Source organism: Monopterus albus, unplaced genomic scaffold (genome assembly GCF_001952655.1).
Source record: "Monopterus albus unplaced genomic scaffold, M_albus_1.0 scaffold130.1, whole genome shotgun sequence".
Taxonomy (NCBI): domain Eukaryota; kingdom Metazoa; phylum Chordata; class Actinopteri; order Synbranchiformes; family Synbranchidae; genus Monopterus; species Monopterus albus.
Genome location: NW_018128010.1, coordinates 908,394 through 929,710, shown reverse-complemented (window position 1 = coordinate 929,710; position 21,317 = coordinate 908,394). Strand labels below are relative to the sequence as shown.

The 21,317-nt window shown below is 40.3% G+C and overlaps 1 protein-coding gene across 3 annotated transcripts in view; it reads left to right on the top strand.

Moving 5' to 3' along the window:
* stard13b (StAR related lipid transfer domain containing 13b) overlaps window positions 1–21,317 on the top strand; it is a 65,538-nt gene that overhangs the window by 26,732 nt on the left and 17,489 nt on the right. Inside the window, exon 1 of one of the 3 annotated variants that reach the window (XM_020613106.1) lies at window positions 8,155–8,524. The exons of 1 other annotated variant lie outside the window; for it this stretch is intronic. In XM_020613106.1, the coding sequence (XP_020468762.1) occupies window positions 8,401–8,524 (124 nt within the window). In that variant the 5' untranslated portion in view covers window positions 8,155–8,400. Of the gene's footprint in view, window positions 1–8,154; window positions 8,525–13,165; window positions 13,439–21,317 lie in introns of those variants that run through there. One more of the 3 variants, XM_020613104.1, reaches the window with a different exon arrangement.

Sequence of the window (21,317 nt, the reverse complement as noted above, 5' to 3'; positions counted from 1 at the left end):
GTTTTCAGTTAATGCAGCGTTTTCCTTTTGCATGTGTTTTTTTGGTTAATGCAGCGTTTTCCGTTTGCATGTGTTTTGTTCAATACCGCGTTTGTGTCTTGCATGTGTTGTGTCTTTTGCATGTGTTGTGACCATGTCGGCCACCGTAATCTTGGGCTAAGCTACGATCTGTGAGGCTCGCCTCCAATGCTGCTAGCGTCTGACATTTATTACAAGTACCATTATCGCTAAAGGAGGCAGAGGAATGATTGAACATGCGACACTCCGAGCAAGAGAAAGGTGGAGAGGAAGAGGGGGAAGCCATTGCTCTCGATTAAGCTACTAGCTTAGCTAGCTTCTAAACTAGCCGACCTAAAGTAGCAAGTTAAATTTGGTAGTTAGCAAGAACTTCTGCAACACAAATGCTTTAAGTGGTGCAAGCGTATGTTGTCACTCAAAAATTCAGATGAACCTAGAAAATAGTGAGTTTAATTCCTAAACAATCTAGAAGCAAGCACAACGCTGTGCAAATACAGAAAACAGGAAATGAGTACGGTTTACCGCAGGAAACAGCAGTCCGTCAAAGGTTCCGCCAACCTTCTACCACAGATAACTGTTATCTGATGATGTCATTGTTGTTTGTATTAAGAAATGTTTTGCTTTGACAGAAAATATCCAAACTTAGCCAAGTGCCACATAGGTCCCAATGGGAGGGAGGCTGTGGTGGTTTTAAAGGACCAGGTCATTGGAGAAGAATGTACTGTTTTTTTCTATTACTGTGTGTCTCTACCGTCGGCAGTTTGAAGACACATAAAATGGTGAGTGTAGCTTAATCTCTGAAAGTCTATTAGTCCAGTATAGTCCGTACAAAGTACAAGTATTCATATGGTCAAAATTATGTGGACAACCACACGTGTTTGTTCATCACCTCCAAAAACATGTGCACTGGTATCAGCCTCTACTCCTATGGGAAGGTTTTTCACAAGCTTTGGGAACCTGGCCGCAGGGATTTGCAGTCACAAGAATGTTAATGAGATCAGGCACTGATGTTGCCGATAAGGCCTGGTTTGCAGTCAGTTTTCCAGTTCATCCTAAATGTGTCAGATGGGGTTGAGGTCAGGACGAGTCAAATGCAGACCAGTCACAAAACTAGGAAACTTATGTCAGTTGGTGGAAATAAATATGTAAATCACAACTTGTTATTCATTTAGACCAGCTGTCTTTCTTTCAATAGATATACTGCATTTCCATGCAGTCTAGCACAGCTGCCATCACACAGGTATCATGCAACTGAGAATCTGTTGTTCATTAGTTCACCTTCAGACTACGTGTAAAAACCCAAATAAGACATCACCACATCAGTAAAATTCTGGGTAAAATTTGACAAAAAAACTATTTATCCCACAACAGAAAATCTATCTTAGCTCTGTATTGGCCCAAGGAATATGTGTGATGGATTAGAAATGGCTGTAGTACTGAAAAGGAAAGGTAACAGCACATTTTTCCACCATGGTGTTTGAGTATGGCCAAGCATCTGCTCTTTGAATGTTTAAAGACAGACCTGCATATTGTGAACCATCTTGATTTAAAGCCTGCTTATAGCTGCAGGAAAATCCCTTTTCATGTGAGTGTGCTGTTATTTTCACTCCTCGTCTATTTGTAACAGGTGCCAGATCAGTGACATCGCACACTAAATTTACAAGCAAGTCGTCATTTGTAGATCCAGCTCAAACTATAAAGGGTGCTTCTGGCATGAAGAGTGCAAGAAAAATTCCACACATGGAAAGATGGAAACTGACTTGTGGTTTCCTGAGTGTGGAGGCCAGCTCGGCTATTTGACAGAGAAAGAAACGGAAAAAAGAAACCGAAATAGTATTTCTAGAAATTTGTATATACAGTAATTTGTCAAGGTTGTGAAAACATTAGAGAAACTATTTGGTTAACCCGCTCTGAAATCTTTTAACGTTTGTACTGCAATTTCAACATTTTCATTGCAATTATTGTAGCTATCACACACAAAATAGCACATAATATCATTTAATTATGTTTTCAAGGCCCGTATACCGAATGAGATCATGTTGAACAGTTCCATCATGTTTGGGCATAAGTTGTTGCCAAGTATAAATCATCTGGATTGATTCTGTCATTGTGTGCAGTGTGTGCTCATAGAGCAGTTTGAACAGATTCAGCTGCCAGGTTTGATGCCTGTACTCCTGAGTCACAGGAAGACAGGCAGTTTGCGTGTGTGAGTGTGAAGCAGCACAAAAGCTAACAGCTTGGTTCAGCACTCAGCTGTCAACTGAGAAGAAAGACAGAAACAAGATTTAGAAAGTAACGAGTCAGGAAGGACCACACTACCTCAGTGTCCCGGACCAGGATGCTAGAGACTAAATAGTCAACAGGCCTGAGTCTGGCTCTACTTTGTTGGAAATTCATCTAAAAGAATAACTCCTTTCTCATCCCAAGCTTTATCAAATCTGGTGATGTCCTTTGTAGTTCCTCTGTGCTCTTGCATACACACAATATCCAAGCCAAGAACATTTCCGCAGTGTCGGTTTAGATACAGTAACAACATTTGCTCTGTCACTGCTCTCCCAAATTACCCACATGAACCACAGAGATTCCAGATGTTGCAGGGAGGCAAAATGTCTGCGCCTCCGCTGGGCCCACAGGCCTCGCTTCCACATCCTCAGTTTGAAGCACAGCTCACATCAAATAACTGTCTTGCTGCTCTGAGGCAAGGCGGGTGGGTAACCGGGCTGCAAACATTTTACATAGCTGTGCCCGTCCACCTGTACCCAGATAACAAAACACACAGCGCTCTGTTAAAAGAGGCTCTGTCCCAGGGCAGTAGAGCAATGCAGCTTTCTTGTGGTTTCAGACCTGATTAAACAATTTGGCTCTGTAATCAAAGAGCAATAGCAGGCAGGCAGAGCAGACTTCCTGCATCCTCTCTCTCTCTGGCTCTAAAAGTTAAGGGCCCAGCAGGACTTGTTTGTGTCTCAGCAAGACCAGCACCTTATGACCAGAACTGATGGCACTAGGCGGGGTGATTAGAGTGAGGCCACACCACAGACTGTATATAAAAACGAATTACACGTCACCACTTCCCTTCACTATGCAAAAGCCAAGCCAAAATATTAATACAGTGGCTGCTATCTTGTCATTTTGCAGCCAGATTCTGTGCAGTAGTGACCAAAAGTGAAGTGACTGCAGCAGACTGCCAATCAAAGCTGTCAAAACACCTGAAATATACCCATTATTATGTCAACGAATGACTTATTAAAAACAAACTTACCAGAAAAATGACCACGTGTACACACATCAACATGGTGTTATATATCAAAGCAAGAGAAATCACTGAGAAAAATTTATTTGATTTGTACATTGAGTTTTTATTTTGGCTAATGATTGGGGCGTGATCTATGACCTACACTGCAACCACCCACCTGGGGGTGATCGACTTGTGGTGGCTTCACTTCTGCGAGCTGTCACATTGTTCATTTATATTGTCCTAGATCCACACATGCATCATTAATGAAACTGATCATGAATCTGCTGATATTTTACAGATACTTTTCTTCTTACAGTTCAAGTTTGTTTTTTCTGTATTGACACTTTGCAAACAAGTAGTCTAGGAATTCTTAAATTGTTCATACAGATGTTGACAGTTTTGTTTCTACTAAACAAAAATGTTTTGTATAACTCTGATAGTATTTTCAGTATTAGGTCTAACAGCGTGAGAACTTTGGAGGCAAAGCTGTTAATGATTTCCAATAGGACTCTACATATATGACATGTCATGAGAGGGGAACTACAAGCCTTGTTGCCAGTCTAATTTTAAGCAGCTGCTACTTTCTCCTTTGGTTTTTTCAGTACATACTCTTAACTGCAATTTTTCCATCTTGGGATGAGACTCATTTTGAAACATAAACATCAACTTCCTGTTTGAATTTGTTTCATTGAGGCTAATGTCATGAGGCAGCAAACCACAAGATGTAATCACATGTGCATATGACATCACAGGAAAGGTAATGTAAATTAGTTTCTGGTGAAAAAAAAGACACCTAAAACTGGCTTGAAAGCATGAGCTTATTTTACACCTACCAACGTTGAGTGAAACTGACAGATTGAGTGTGATTGTGAGAGAAATGAACCTCTGTGATTAAATCCTCATTGCACTAATAGAAACCAGATGGTGGCCAGTGGTGTAAATGTTTTCCCATGCATGTTTGTGGGCAATGCAGCCTTAATACATTGAAACATGACAGCATTACCTGCTTTGTCATTCAATGAAACTATAGCCACGTACAATTGTCATGCCAGCTTCACATTCTTAAAGCCTCTGTATGCAAACTTTGACCCCTGCGAGTTCTCACGCCTGTAGCAGTTTCACAAAATTGAAACAAACAAAGTTTTCTATTATGCAGTAATACAAAAACTTCTTACTGCAGCAGGAAGATTTGGATGATGGTGATTGAAAATCAGCAATTCATTAATGTAACATCTGTTTTGATTTGGTGTAAAAGAACATCAATTAATTAGAATTAATGATTCTTTAAAAAAACAGCCTCCACTAAAGGATGAAACTATGATGTTAGAACAGATGGTCCACTAAGAAAACAGAATTAGTGGCCACTTTAATGGATTGGGACCAAAGTCAGTTCCTCCTTCCCCAGACCCATAATCTAATGCCAGATATACACCACATGTGTGGCTCTTCTGGAAAAAATGAACTCGACTTGGGAATATATGGTCAGGAAATTTATAGCACATGCCTGGGACGAGCCCTGAGGGGCCAGGATAGAGGTGGAGGGGAGATCGCCCCACTCCCCACTCCCCACTCCCTGAGCCTTGTTTTCCATTAGGCTGAGAAGAGCAATCTCCCAGACTATTCAAGGGGGCCTAGTGTAAGACCTCCTGGCCAACAACATGACCCAACCATTTCCTCACATCTGGGATTTTCCCACTGCAGCTATGGGGCAGCATTCCACATCAGTCACCAGACACGGACACAGGCGCCACATACACACACACACACACACAGGAAGTGTACAGTGCATAGATGCAGTAAATATGTGTTTGTTTTTATCTGTTTATGAAAGAGGAGGAGAGAAAGAGTGGACAAAAACTAGCCAATAATATGTGCCCATTTTTCAGGAGAATGGAGAAAGAGAGCGCTTTCTAAAAGCTTCCTGGCCAAAACAAACACGTGGGCGAGTCAGCGAAGGGAAAACATTCTCAGGCTGATTGATGTTTCCTCTCCTTGTATCTGCTATTACGTCCACTGCCAAGGACTGAGGCTAAGTCATCGTCTAGCCTCAATGATCTTCGCTGTGATAACACTCATCCTCTTTATGCGAGTATTTTTTAGAGTAACAGTCGAGAGTTGCAGCTGTGGACTGTGTTTACCTTTCTGGTGATTCATGTCGAGAGAGGTCAGAACCTTGCTGCTGTGCCTCCCCCATCACTCTTACTCTCAGGGACTGACAGGAATGGTATTATCTGTCTGTCCATCCCTGTCTTGACAGTGGCTGTGCCTGGAGCAATACCTCATTTACACCTTTGACATCTAGTACACTCATTCATTCCTATGTTTTATTATGTTTTCAACTCATGTCAACCAAAGGAGTAGTAAGATGGTGGACAGGTGGTGCTTTGAAGGTTTAATGAAAAAGTACCTTTGAAGCAATAGTAGTTTTGTAAGTTAATGTCTGTGTTTATAGAATATACACTACTGACATTATCTTGAATTAAGGATGATTATAATACCTGTTTTAGTTGAGAGAATGTGTGGGTTAATTGTCAGCCCTTTTCTGTGACGCTCCTGGCTCACATGACCAGGAGACAACATGGTGCTTGATCTGGTCTAACCCCGACCCCTCATGAAAAGTCACAGGATCAGATGGAACAGGTTCTTCAGACAAGTGTCTTGTGTGTATTTTCTGTCCTCCAAGCTGCATTTTAGCCTGAGGTCTGAACAAATAGGGCTGAAAATAGCAACATGCACAGAATTTCAGTTTTAGTCAGAAAATGGGAAACTCCGTCCTTCATTAATATTCCTCCCTCAACTACACACTCCTTTGGCCCCCAGATAGTTTGCTATGTGACCTTGTAATATGTGTAAATCACCCGTCGTGCTCAGTGGCAAATGGGGTCTATCTCTTTATTGAAATGAAGTAAAGCTACCCCAGCTCCACGCAGAGAGGGCAACCTGAGGTCAGCAGAGGTTTGTTCATTCAAGAAACTGTCAATCTTGAGCCAGTCACTCTGCGTTAAGAGTCTGTATATATTGGACCTGTTTTAACAATAATCCCAGCCAGTGACCAAGAAATTAATACAGCTGCTATGATATTGTTGTCATGCTGTGCCTGAATGGGCACACAATAGGAGCAAATTCCTGAAATAATGATGGTATAAAGATTACTGAAGCTGCTGTTTTGCAGGCATCAGTGCCAGACATGTTGTGCTTTTTTTTCTCTTCAGTATCTGCAAGGCAAGTTTATTTGAATAGTACATTTGCATGCACACAGGCAATCCAAAGTACTTAATGCATACAGTATATGCATAAAATGAAAAGTAAAAAATAAAGATACAGTAATAAAAGAGTCAAATCAGAATAAGTAAAAGTGGCATATTAATTAAAAGCAGTGGAAAAAGAAACGTTTTTAGCTTAGTTTTAAAAATAGCTACAGTTCTACGTTGAGTTGATTCCAGCTGTGGGCAGCATAATGGCTGAAAGCCATTTCACCATTTATAGTTTGAACTCTGGGCACCACTAGCTGACCAGTCCCTGCAGATTTAAGACACCTACCAGGCTTGTACTTAGCGAAATATCCCTTATATACTTTGTGCCCAGACCACTGAAAGGTTTGTAGGCAATTTAAAACCTCATCAACGATTACACCAACGGTGGGGGTGTTTAGTGCCTTGGCCACCAGCCTTCCTTCTTTATTGCCAAAAATAATTATTTCAGCTTCACTGTATCTTTATTTAGTTGAAGGAAGTTTTGTTGCATCCAGTTGTTTATTGTCTCAAGGCATAGATACACAACAGGTTTATAGTGCAAGATACTGACAACCAGAGTAAACTAACATTTAGGTCAAAATCCTAGTAATAGTTCATAAACTGAATACTCTGAGCAGGTAAAAATAATATCCAAGAAAAGTTTTAGTAGTACAATTAGAGGTTAAAGAAAGTAATAGGTGTATTATATTGCTGATCACCACACACACACTCTCCCCTATAACTGATCATTACTGCACTGTTACAGTGATTTTTAGCTTCTTTTTCATTTGACATCTTATTGTTTTGTTTTTTATAATATGAAGTGTGTGACCGGTCTGGAGAATGTGACTGCTCTGTTTTGAGTTGTGTCATAGTGCAGTGGAGGCCAGTAGTTTGAAACCTGTGATGCCTTCAGGTGTTCTCTGTAGAGCTCTATTTAGTACATTCAATTCAAAGGTGTTGTCAGGAGCTCTATTGCTCAAAAAAGTAACCAAATGGACTAGGATGGGAAACTCTTTCTGCTGCTTCATGTGACTCAGGGTTGGGCTCCAGTAGGATAAAAACATTAAAATGCAAATTATTCAGACACGTTGTATTCCACATCTCAGCACTGTTACATACAGTAGCCTATTTAGTTGTAAACTAAATTAACTGCAGTCTTTCAGCTGTTTGCAGCTGTAATAAGAACAGTTCACACAAAACAAACATTGTGGAAGAACATTCTGGAACAGCTTTTTAAGTGTTATTTCATTGAAATATAGTATTAAAGTAACATTGTAAAGTGCTGTGCTTCTGAGATGTAGATCTATGGAGGAGTTCTGATGATGTTCTATAAAGGTGAAATGAAATGCAAATCAGCCAAACACTACACAACCCTATATTTAATGGCTCATAAAGTGTGAGCTACAGTATTTCATAACAAAAGGCTGATATTGAGTAGGCCTGGACAGATCACAATCACTGTTACCACCAGTCCTTCAGGCACCCCTTTCCCACTCTCCACTGATACGTACCTTTTTGGGCTCATACAGTATTTGCTGAGGGGCCAACAATATCCATATATTCCGCAGCACCTGAAGGCATCACGGCTCTGTCGCGCTCGCTGTGCGTGTATGACTTCCCACACGTACAGAGACACATGAGTGTGAGTGGTATGAAGTGTGAAAGTCTGTATTGCTACTTTTACTCGTTTAACTGGATTCCATTTCCAACAGTGAGGAATATATTCTTGTTTTTTCTAAAAATGTTTCCACCTTCGTTTGAAGACTGGGCTCCAGAGTCAGGTTTGCTGCTGTAGTAGAAAAAAACTCTGGGAAAAGGAAAAGGTGATTTTCTGTTGCAGACGTGAGCATAACGAGTTTGTGTGGGACGAGGAGGATTTGTTATTAGCTATGTCCAAATGGGGGATTTGCGATGACATCTAAAAGAAACTCAGCGAAACTGAACCTCCGGCGGTCATTCAGCCAGCAGCTGCGGAGCTCCACATCCAAAGCCTGGGATTTACTCTGGAAGAATGTCAGAGAGCGGAGACTGGCAGGTCAGTAGCCCGCTGGAAACACCGCAGTGGAGGGTCAACTACCATTTCAACCTGGCTTATTACTGTGGATGTTAGTAACTGGAAGGACATTCATGTTGTGCGTTAAATCTCAAAGTGGCGCAACAAGGCTATCTTTAGAGAAAAGGGAAGGCATTTATGAAAATGTAATTTACATCGATATTTACCTTTTATCTCTTAGTGCAGTACACGATGCATTTTATTTTTAAAAAAAAATCAAATGTGACACCTGAAAGCTGTAATTAATGATGCGCAATCGAGAAGGTCCATTGCCCTAAAATCGCATTGATTTTAACGCCATGAAAACAAAATATTCAACTTATTCTTGGCTGTACTTCAGGCTACAGTGTTCGTTTTGAATACTAATATCCATTTTAAATCCATGAGCCTGGTGGCGCCGCAGGGTGGCGCTGGTGGGTCAGTTTTGCACCGTGAAATGGAAAGTACATAAAAGATGACTGTGTGGACAGTATTTTGTCATTTTCCTCTTTCATTTGTTGTGTAACTGTTTCCACGTGCTCGTAGAACAGCTTACATAGACATTCAAACAAAATGCACCTATTTATCTAGTATGTAGGAAACAAATGACATTTTAACCTATAGATTTTAATTTCTTTAGTCAACTGATCCTGTAGTGTATAGTGTGACAGTACTGTAGCTGTTTCTCAGTCACTCTCTTTGACATAGTATAGACCAAGTTTATCTGATTTTTTGCTAAAGTATGAATACCTGGCTGCAGATAAACTTGGACCCACACAGTTTCATATTAATGTGACTTCAATGAAATGGTCTATCCATATTTAAGTTAAACATGTCTCTTGTTGGGGACAAGGGACAAAAATTGAGTCACACTGAACTGTACTTGAAATTCTAGCCCAAGTCAAATGTCTTTAAACTGACATTATTTTGTGTGTGTGTGGAATTATGCAAAAGAGAGCTAGAGTTATCCATTTGATGCAGCCATTTATAGAATGACCTTGCTGATTAGAATATTTAATTCAATAGAGGCAATATATTGTGTCAAATAATCTCAGGATAAAGGAAGAAGAATATATGAGATGTGTTGCACAGGGTGGAAAAATGTAGAATTTAACACTTAAACTACTTTGGGATACTTGGAGGCAAATACCTGGAGATTGACGCAATGATTAAGTCATATAGTCTCCAGAGGATTGTGTGTGAAGAGTGGACATCAACCATTTGTGCTGTAACCTAAGTCGAGCACTAGGTGCAGTGAATTGGCCACAACTACTCGTGGAAAAGCCACATGAAGTACAAAACAGTTCTCTCCTCATCAGGAGTTTTAGTGCTGATAAAACCAGATGCTTTGTGTGAAATATCAGACAATATCTCACCCATTTGGTGTGTTCTCTGTTTAATGGGATTCAGAGCTGCTTTTACATGAGATTGTGCATGAAGTTTGATACATGCTTGGCTCAGCTGTGCTGCTGAGACACGACACTGGTGCAGCAGCTGAGTCCTGCATTGTCTAGATATTTGACACATTAGTTTTACATTCTTTTCCTTATAAAGTATGTACTTGGGCGATGTGTGCCATGCATCTGCCAGTCTGTGACAGAGGCCTTGTGCTGCTTACAGTATATACACACTGTACACACAACAGTGAGGGACTAGGCTGAAACAGATGATTGACTTGATAGAACCGAAAGTAAATTGAATGTTTTATTTATTTAGCTTTTGCAAGGAAGTTTTTTTTTTGTTCTTTTTGGTTCGATATGTTCCATATTTAGGTGTTTTAAATGTGCTTCTGTATAGATCAAGTTGACTACCTTTACAAACCTGATTTGTTGTGTGGAACAGGCAGCAGAAAACTTGTATTTAATTTGCAGAACAGATTTTAGGGAGGTCACAGGGAGAAACCCTAGATTTGTGTGACATTATTGTCAGGTGTAATAGCAAATTTCTAGCTCATCAGACATGGATTTGGCCATTCAATAAGGATATTGTGTGTCAGAAAACAGGAGATGACTCATTTGCAGCAAACACTGATACTGTAACTGTACATTTGGGGGGGGGGCAAACACTGCAGTTGAGCATCTACTGCTACATTAAATAATACTATGATGAGCTTCCTCATCCACTATAGGCAATTGAAAGGGTTTCCCAGCTGCTTCAGTCACCTGAACAGCAACTATTCTTAAAATATTAAAAAGCAATTTGCCCCCAGACCTGAGCTCAGAATTCAGACATTTGGTGGCTCATGAGGTGGAAATCTTCAGTCACACTGAGGCTATTCTTAAGCTTTAACCACAGGAAGCATAACCACCCCAGACTGCCCAGTGCAGATTAAATGTGTCTGCTGCTTATTCAGACCACATCAGAGCAGTGTCTGAACCCCATTCAGCTGACTCTGTACTCATCATCTCTGAGCCTCAGGCTCCATGATTCAGAATATGTTTTCTTTCTGTAATCACACCTGCTGAAGCTTAGTCCTAGAAGGGAGAATGAATGAAGCACATACCTGCATTAAAGCTGCAATTTGATTTGTCATCACACAATAATATTTACTGCTTTCATTGTCATTAACAATAAAATCCACTGGCCAGCATCTTGTTTGAGTGTATGTGCATTGTGAGTCTGGGTCCATGTTGCCATGATGTATAGTAGCTGAGCTCTGAAACATAGACAGAGGCATGTTTGGACAAGTTTGATAAGGGCTGGGGTAGCTGTACACAACACTCACACTAAGGAAACACCACAGCCTTTTCTTCATGGCATGCAGCTCAAAGTTAAACACAAGGACATTCAAAGAGAACACTGGAGGTCTCGTCGTGCTGTCACAGTCCCCACTGACAGACATGAAAACACCTTTAATCTCATTCATTATGATGTTGCATAGCACTGACTCTGTAATGTGATACATATGATGTATTTGGTGACTTTCTTGTCTAGACAAGGAGGGAAGAAGAACTACAATAGAAACAGAAAAAAGACAGAAACTGGTTCAGGAAGATCTCATTGTTGACCACATGCTGCCACTCACTTTTGCATCTCACACCTTAAGCAGCCCTTTTTAGAGCATGAATGAACACAGGTGTTTGTGTGTGTAAAAATGAGTCACCGCCCAGTGAAATCATCTGAATAGTATGACACCACCTACTCAGACCTTAAAAAAGCAACAATCACGCGTTAAAATAGCTCCACCTGAGTATATGGGGAGGGGTATTAAACCCAGGAGAAGTGTAGCGGGCTCTGAAGTGTGCTGCTGAATTGTGGTCTTTGTGAGCTTAGGGTGGATTTTGGCAGCCAGGGAGAGGAACAGACAGGGGTTGTGTGTAACTTGGTCATTTCCTGTTTGTGCTCTATTCATACAGTATGTATGGCGCCATACTTGTACTACACAGACAAGCCTGTAAGCTGAGGCCAGGGCAGTAACAGGGAGAGTGGCAGGGGCCCTGATTGGCACTGGGTGGGTCTGCTTGTGTGGCTGTGGACTTTAATCAAGGTGTGAGGGACCTGTTGTTCACCTGTGGATACAAGAAGAGTTCTTGGTTCTGCTCCTATATATAAAGACATAGACTGCATCTCAGTTACATATTACATAATAGGGACGTACTGATACCAACAACTTGAAACGAGAAAACTAAAATGCTGCCACGCAACAGCTGTAGCAGTCGACGACGGAGCATCTGCTACGTCAGTTTGAAATTCTGCGACTAAAGCAGTTATACTAGTGAAATAACCTTATGTAATATCATGGGAGCTACGGTCATAGCCTCACGGTATTATTAAGACATTTCTGTTTTGAGATATAGCAAAATTATAAATATCATTACATCTCTATTACATAACAATTCTAAGCAGGATTTGAGTATGCAGTGAGTTGGCACACATATTAAAATACCTCCTGCTATTGCAGAATGGAAAGTGCTTAGCGTTCTGTAACATGAACATTAGTTTCTGGTAAATAGTGGAGATTATTGGTACGTACTGTGTGTAGGGGCTATGGACACAGGGTCAAAAGTAAATTCCTGTTGTTGAACATCCATCGAACAGATGAATGGATGACACGCCTGATCTTTCCTTTTGTGCTCAGCAAAGGAGCTCTCAGCCACTCATATATATTCAAGCTAAAATGTCTTTTTCCCCTGAGGAGCTGACACTTTTAGGAAACCTGCTGAGAGGCCTTCCTGCTGCGGATAGACGTAGGGGTTATGCCATGGGGGTGGGGGAGCTGAGATTAGCATTCTCCAACTGAGAAAACAACTTCTCCCTCTCTCTCTCCTCTGTAGTTTTCTCACAAATGGAACTGGCTCACTCTTGCCCAGTCAACTTGGCACCTGTGTGACCAGCAACAGCAGAGGAGTTGTTCTAGTGCAGAGTGGGTTTCAAAACCACTATTTTTGTAATCCCTCCCATGCCCCTCAATCTTCCACTCCTGTTCTCCCTACTCAGTTCATAGACATTCCAGTGGTATTTATATTTCCCTCCAGACCAGGAGAAACTGACAAGTGTTCACACAGAAATTGGATTCAGCTCGGAAAGGTGGGCAGTACTCCTCCCGTTTCCTTGCCATTGGTTTCCCTGTGGTCACATGACCTGGAGAACTAGACTGAAGTGTTGGCGCTCCTCCCCCAAGCTCTGCTCTGCCGTCCCTCTCTGCTCACTTTTGGCTTTTAGCGCCTGTATGTAAAGCTTTCTGCTGGTGGAAGAGAGTGTGGGTGAGTGTGTATAAGCTGCCAGAGGCTTTTTTGGGATACAGTGTTTCAGTTATGTTTCGGGAACTCCCGGAGCCCACAGGCAGTGAGTGTCTGGGGAGTATGACCCCAGAGACTCAGGACATCTACCTGAGAATGGATCATCACCGCAGACGCTCTGGGTACCGGCTGGGGAGGATCATTGCAAGGCAGCATCTACTCAAGAAGATCGCTGGGGGTAAGATAGGTACTTGGATAGAAGTGACAGTTCAGATTTTGGTCTTTGGTGGGAAATCAGCCTTAATCCTTTCTTCCTGGGAATGCTAGGAGTAATAGCTAAGCAAGCTGGCATTCAAAACATTTAGTGACTCAGATATGACACATACGCAAGAAGGTGAGAGTCAGAATGCAGGATGGCCTGGTGGAAAGTGAGCAAGGGCATTGTTATGTGTGTGTGTGTGTGTGTGTGTTTCCTTTTGGGATCAGTTAATTACTTTTGTTAAACTTCAGTTCACATCTCTGGCTTTTTTCCCTGTTCACTTGTTTTGTGATAAAGGTGGAATTCAATATAACTCATCTTTGGAAGCCATATATAGTGGTAGCAGTGGGTGTTTCTGTGTGCCACTGCAGACAAAGCCAAATCTGACCTTCAGTCACCAACTAGTTTAAGGGTGCAGTGGTGGTAAATAATCAGTATTGACTAACTTTAAGGAACTCTGATAAGCATTAAGCTGTAAAAACTGTTGCATAACAAAAGGTAAGCCCACAATGTAAACTAGATGTTTAAACATCTGACAGTTTTACAAGCAGTGCAGTCATGGTGTTTATTTACTACACCACGACATGACCTTGTATTCAGCTTTCTCCAAGGCCTCTAACCTCTTGCCTTTGTATTTACCTGCTGATTTAATGTCAGTCCTGGGAAGGTGCAGGGCATGCCTAGCAATAGAGCGGCCAAAGCACAGCCACTCCTGCTCCCTCCTGCAAGTGATCAAAGAGTGGCTGCATTTTATAAGAGGACAAGCTTAATCAGTAAGAAATGTCAGCCTTATGATGGCAACTCACAGCATATCTCTCCTCCCAGTCACACAAACCAGGGGGCAAGTCAGATAATGCAGCCTCTTGTGTGGGCAAGATTTCCTATATCACCACAGAGGACTGAGGCGACACACAAGGCATGTTTTATGAATATGATGATGTGAAGGATACACAGAGCTTACTGTTGGATTGATGTGCAAAGATGTCTTGGGGATGTGTTTATCTCCATTTGTTTTCAAGAGGAAATCTCTATGAGCTGATGTTTTCAGGCATGTATAGTTCTGTAACCTGGCCTGTGTTTTTCACATTACAGATACATTATTAGATTTATTGTCTGTTATTTGTGATGTATTGCCTATTTTATACCTATTAAGTTTGTTAAGAGTTGTTTTAATTATTGTATATTGCTGCAGCATGTTGTATATTGATTTTACCTTTTATTTTATTGTTGTATGATACTTGAATACATTGTTTAGGTTTTGGGAAGCACTTTGTAACTGCTGTTTGGAAAACAAAATTATTATTATATGTAGAAGGTGAGCTTTATGATTCTTTAATCAAGGTTTAAATTCATTTTGACACTTTGTATGTTTATGGCCAGATGTCACTTTTTCAAAACTAAATATAATGTGTTTTGATTTCCCTTCATTATGGTTGAATATTAACATTAATGTTGTTTTGATGGTTTTAATTGCACAGCTTTGTATTTTCTGGGTGGTTTTAAACTGCTTTCAATGTGACCAAAGATAGGCTCAATATCAATATTATAAATCAGCTGTAGTTGTTAATATTTCTCAAAATATAATAATGATCTTTATCTTACAGTAAAAAAAACATTCACCCAGTGTGTGGATTTGTTAAACTGAAATGTACTTAAAGTACATGAACTAACCTATAAATACAATAACCTCCAAAATATCTGTTTCTAAGAAGAAAACATTTGAACTGGTTCTCTTAAGTGCTATGATTTTGCAGCGTTAACTAGCTCTTTCACAAAATGTTGGTAGTTTTATAGTTTTTTTTTAAATCTGACTTGCCTTAATTGAGTAATGTTCCTGCAGTGTAGTAGTTTTTCTTAGTTTTCCTGTGGAGAACAGTGTGTAGCCCTGTATAGATTATTTTTTCTTTCATACCTCACATTTCTCCTTGTGCGATAGATAGAAATGTGAGCAAGGTAGTATTTTAAAAGACTGACCTCAGCGTGTGCAGCACTACAGGAATGATCACCATGCATTACAGTGGCTCCTGCATTTCAGCTGGCCAGCACTGTTGACATAGCAGGTTGAAAGTGAGTGGGGGTCTTGGTGATGGGCAGAGTTTTGTATTGTTTCACCCCAAATTCCAGGGAAGCCCGTGTCTTAGTCATGTTTCCAGTTTGATGGCATTTCAGTAACCAGAGCTGTGTGTATGGTTATCTTTTACTCTACTATGACTAACTACTGACATAGCACTAGGACTGAGGATCCACAAGTTCCTGTTGTCCAAAAATTCTGATCAGTATATCTCATCAGCAGTGTTGATGGCTCTAAACTGTGTATACTGTATATATATATATATATAAGTACTTATTTTTTTTTATTTTCCTAAAGCACATTCCTTTTCTTGCTTGCTTGCTTATTATTGTTGTTCTCTCAGCCTTATCTTGTTTAATCGTTGCCTTACAGAACAACATTGTACATACGCATTGAGAGCCACTGTACCAGAGTCAAATTCCTCATGTGTTCAAAGCTGATTCTGATTCTGATATAAATGCACAGCTGAGTAGTAAGATGGTAAAAAGCAGGGTCTTTGAGTGCTGCTCAGTGGGATTGTTGTGTAACAAAATGGCCTCTCTATTGTGGAGTATGTGTCTCCTTTTCTGAAAATATTCATCAGATTTTGGAGGAGTAATCCATACTACATTGTTCTTGAAGGGTTACTGTGCCTCTGCAGCTTTCTGCTCTCTGCCTCAGTTCCTCCTTGCCCAACCCACCTGGAAGTCCAGAGTCTTAGGATTTCTGCATCTGTTGTTGCTACTCATGCACCAGAAATGTTATAACACATACTGCCTGTGTCCAGTATAACCTTAATTTACATATGATTTTTAGTGCTGCACTCACACCATCATTTGTGAGTCAATGACAAAAAAAAAAATTCTTACATTTTTGATTTATGTACCCACATTTTTAATGAATCATGAAAGCAAAATTGTGAAATACTTTTATTTTACTGATGGAAAACATTTCATCTTTGCAGTGTATGTGGCTCTTATGACTAATATGTAGCATGTTTTTGCACTTTAAAAACTCAAAAAACTTGAAAAATAGAATAGATTACTCACAAATTGTTCACGGCCTGTTTTCCGGTTGTGGAAGTGTTCTTGTTTAGCCATGGAAAAGTCCTAGAAACTTCACTGGGGCTTCAGTGGAAACCTTGAGCGGCTGAACGCTACACCATGATTAAAAGCTTGCTCGCTGCCTGTGGCCGTTTGGTTCTCTTTTTCATTGAGGGCCTGTTGTGTTTTGGATAAGATGCTCTATCCACTCTGACTCCTCCATGGCCCTTGCTCATGTTTTATTGACCTTGGTTGCAGGCACTGGGCCCCGAGCTCGGCCCTGGAAAGGCCATTAGTGCATACTGCCATGGTCGAGGACATTGTGCATCTCTTGTCAAATGACCAGTTAGTGTGTGGCAGCTGTGAGCTCATCACTGAATCTGTCTGTGTCCTCCAGCTACAAAGCAAGCCTTTTATTCAGCCTTCATGCTGAAAGACTTATTTGTCTTTCAGGTTAACATGCTGTCAGCCACATTTGTTCTTCCTGCTAGCACATATTGTACTGTACAGGCACATTTCTAGCCTACATCACTGTATGCTCATTATCATTTACAGATGAGTGACAAATTAAAGGAAAAACCAACATAGAGTGTCTCAGTAAGGTGCTGGGCCAGCACATGTCACCAGAACAGCTTCAGCACATCTTAGTATTGTAACTCTACAAGTCTCAGGACTCTAGTGGAGGGATGAACACAGTTCTTCCAAAAGATATTCCCTCATTTGGTGTTTTGATGAGACGCTGTCTAACACGTCGCTCCAAAATCACAAGTGTTCAGTGGGGAAGAGATCAGGTGACTATGAAGACCATAGCACACGATTCGCATCATTTTCATACTCAGCAAACCATTCAGTGACCCCCTGTGCCCTGTGGATGTAAGAGACTTCTCATTTATTCAGATTTTTTCTTTAATATGTCGCCCGTCTGTACAGTATGTTGCTGCTGTGTGGCTTTTTTTTTTTTCTTTATTCAACTATATTAGAGCTGGTAATGTTTGATAATGTAACACTTAACACACTTGTAGATTTTAAATGCTTAGCATAGAGAGGACAGGAGCACTCGACCTTGTTAAGAGGATGAGCTTTGCCCTCCTTCCTCTGTTTTTCCTCTTAATACTAGATGTATAATTGTTAGAAACCCGCTCTCGAAAGTGGTTTGCATTGTTCTGTCTTTTGAGAACTTGTAACAGGAAAAAGGCTCCTCAAGGAAAGGAATCTAGTTAGACTCTGTCCTCTCCCTCTTTGGTCTTCCCAAAGCAGTGAATTATTCATCAGCCACATTCTACAACATGTGGTTTGTTAAATCATTTGAGTGTGAAACAAAGAACTGCTCCCTATTTCAAATGGGTGTTTGACGATAAGTGAATATCTAACCGTACACATTTACTAGATGCACATGAACTCAGATGATTTTTTTTAGTTCATGAACCTCTATACTATACACTTGTTATGCTATTTTTTATTTTTTTTGTGCTACGACAGGGAGCCAAAAGCAATTTGGACAATGTGATTAGCTAGATTAGCTAGTCATCTGGATCTAGCACTATAGTCATCATTCTTCAGATAATTAAATCTGTGGATCTATGGGTCTCATTTCATTCTCAAATATCATGACTAATCTGTTGAACAGGTCCTATATACATATAAGAAGAATAAGAAGATAATCCTGGGTCAGGGCATGCAGTGTATTTCCAGTTAGTTTAATAAAAAAAACAGAATCATGCTGGCTTTTGGTATAGTACATGCTATAGCAGGTAACTGACAATTAGCATGTAGCACACACTGTATGTTATTATTAATACCGTGTTATATAAATTATTTCTGTCTGAACTGCTTGGTTGTTTAAAACATAAATGTTGTTCTGGTTATTGTGATATTTTTCATATCTCCTAAATGTGCTTTGTTAAGCAGGCAAAGACAAGAAAATATCTAAAGCTGAGTCCATGTCACACAGTATTAAGGAAAACAGATCTGCCTCTAGATATAAACAGTAAGATCACAGATCAGCTGTGAACAGATCTGATTTGTCTGCAGCTCTGAGTGCTTCTTACTGTTCACCATCCTCTTTTACTGACGCCAGAAAGTACTAACCGCACTTTGGTAGCTGTTTTTAATTTCCTGCTCTGCTGATAAGGTTCAAATAAATGATTTTAAAATCTTGTAACGGCCGCAAACAAACTGACTCAATCCAACCAACTATTAGTAAAGGTCACATTTATAAATACTTATGTGAATGTCCACTTTTTGCCCATAGGTGGCAGGCTGAGCTCATCATAGCTGCCCTGTAAATCTTTCCCCTGTGCTGAATCTGTGTAGTTTCTAGTGGGAATAGCTGGAAGCTGCCACATGTTCAGGGCTAATCATTCACTAAGTGTACAGTACAGCAATGCCTCAGCTGCATTGTAACTCGAACAGAGTCACATTAACAGAGCCACGATGAAAAACTCCTTTTCTCTGGGTTTTTTCATCCCACAGATTAGTAAATGTTTATTAATTGAAAAAAAAAACCTTATTAACCAACATGGAAATAGAAGAATAGTCAGTAAGAGTCAAATAGAATAATAGTCAATTCTTATTCCTGGGGATCTGGTCTGCATTTGAAGTGGCAGCAAATTTGTCTTGGATAAATAAAGCATATAAAGATATTAAAATTCTCAATATACACTTACATTTAATGGAGTAAACAATGTCCTAGTTCTGCACTTGGCTGCCCTCCTGTGGTAGAAATGTACATTAGATGTCATTAGCTGGAAAAACTGACAGGCGCAAAGGCAGCGTGCATCCAGGCCACAGACATTCAGCCTATGTCTCTTTACTTTGTAGGCCTTTCAGTCAGCGGGTAACTGTCTGAACACAGTTTGTAAATGCCTGTCCACACATGGCAAATAAATGTGTTTTCTGTTATTCCTGTGTGTGTGAAGGAGAGGCTCCGATAAAGCTGAACAATCACTTAGCTCTGTCTATGTGTAGTGTTGTTGATAAGCTACGCTGCACCTCATCGTAGACAACAATACGTGCAACTCACAAATCTGTTGCATGAATGCTGTGTATATATATGTAGACTCTGTTACTCAAGATATATATATACACATATTTTTACACTTGTTTCTTTTCTCCTATTGTATTTTAGTCTTACATTTTTATACATTTCTTTACTTTGGATGCTGTGATTTTGGTAATCATTGCTGGAACCTGAATTTCCCTCAGGAACAATAAACTATCTGTCTGTCTATCTATCTATCTATCTATCTATCTATCTATCTATCTATCTATCTATCTATCTATCTATCTATCTATCTATCTATCTATCTATCTAATCTGTCTATCTGTCTATCTGTGAGGCTCATGCATCTTGTAGCCTTTCATTTGATATCGTTAATTAGGACCAGCACCCCTGAGTCCCTGGCAGTCCTGAGAGGGCTTTCTCATGGTAGGGGCCCTTGTTCTGACATTGGCCCCCTCTCTACCCTCTGACTCTTCGAAGCCATTCCGAGAAGGAGGGGACACCATGTAGTCCCCCCTGGGATCCAGTCCAAATGAAAGGGATGTGGACCTAAGGGTTCGACTTCAGAAGAGGTTCCTGTAGATGTTCGTCCTCTGCTATTTTACCCATGTCCTATTCTTTACAGAGCTGTGGTCACACATTAAGCATCAGTTCTTACTCTACGGTATTTTTGTGCTGATAACTTTACTGTCAGTTTTTTCCATGTTTGAATTAATATTTTAGGTCAGCTGAGTGTTTGAACGTAATTCATAGAGATTCCCTTTTAGTTGTGTTATATGGTGCTCTTAGAAAACAAATTACAGTGTTTGTATACTATCAAAGGGAAGGAAGAATTACAGCTACAGAAGCATTTATTTTGAGTGGGAAAACAGCATGACATGGCAAGGCATGTGACTTACTCAGCTTTATATAAAACAAGACGTGTATGGTCATCAAATCAAAATGCACACACAAACACACACCTATGCAAACTTGTGGCATATGTTTGTAGGACTAAAGGGGAATCCAGTCAGCTACATGGTAAAATGGGATAGTGTAGGAGTCAGCTGTGAGGGAGCTGGTACAAGAGATGTGGAGGACGAAGTTGAAAAGACAAGTGAAAAAGCCCAGATTAGAGTCTTGCTGACAGAGGAGAAGAGAGCGGGATGAGGAGGAGAAAGGGGGATGTTAGTGGGCAGAAAACAGCTGAGAGAAAGCAGGTTCAGAGTAAAATTCTTTCTGAAGGCTGTTTCTAGGCCTTTCATCTGGACAAAGGGCAGCACAGATGTTCACAGACCTCTGTTACAGCAGGCTATATTATCATTTATACTGTATGCTTCCTGGGAAGATTTTAGCAACTTTGCTTCATTTTAATAAAAATATTTTGGTATGAAGACCTAAATCAACAAGATATAAGATTTGACTAAAAATCACTATTTCTGAAAAAAGAAAACTGCTGAATGTCACCACAGACACACCCTTGATTTCTGTTGTTTCCGTCTAGTTTGTATGTGATATTTATTTATCTGTGAATAACTTCAACTGAACAATTAGCACACTGGTTACTCAGCAAAGATTAACACACTGTTGACCGAATTGCTTTGAGGGAGATATGTCTGGATGAAATGAAGAAGAAATTCTCCAAAAACCAAAGCTGATGTTTTTTATCACTAAAGAAAGCAGACCCTTTATACATGTCTCTAAGATAGTTGTCAAAACACTTTAACATGCATGGGAACATGGCTGCAGTCCAGTGGCTGAGGCGGTTTTGCTTGTGTATTGTGC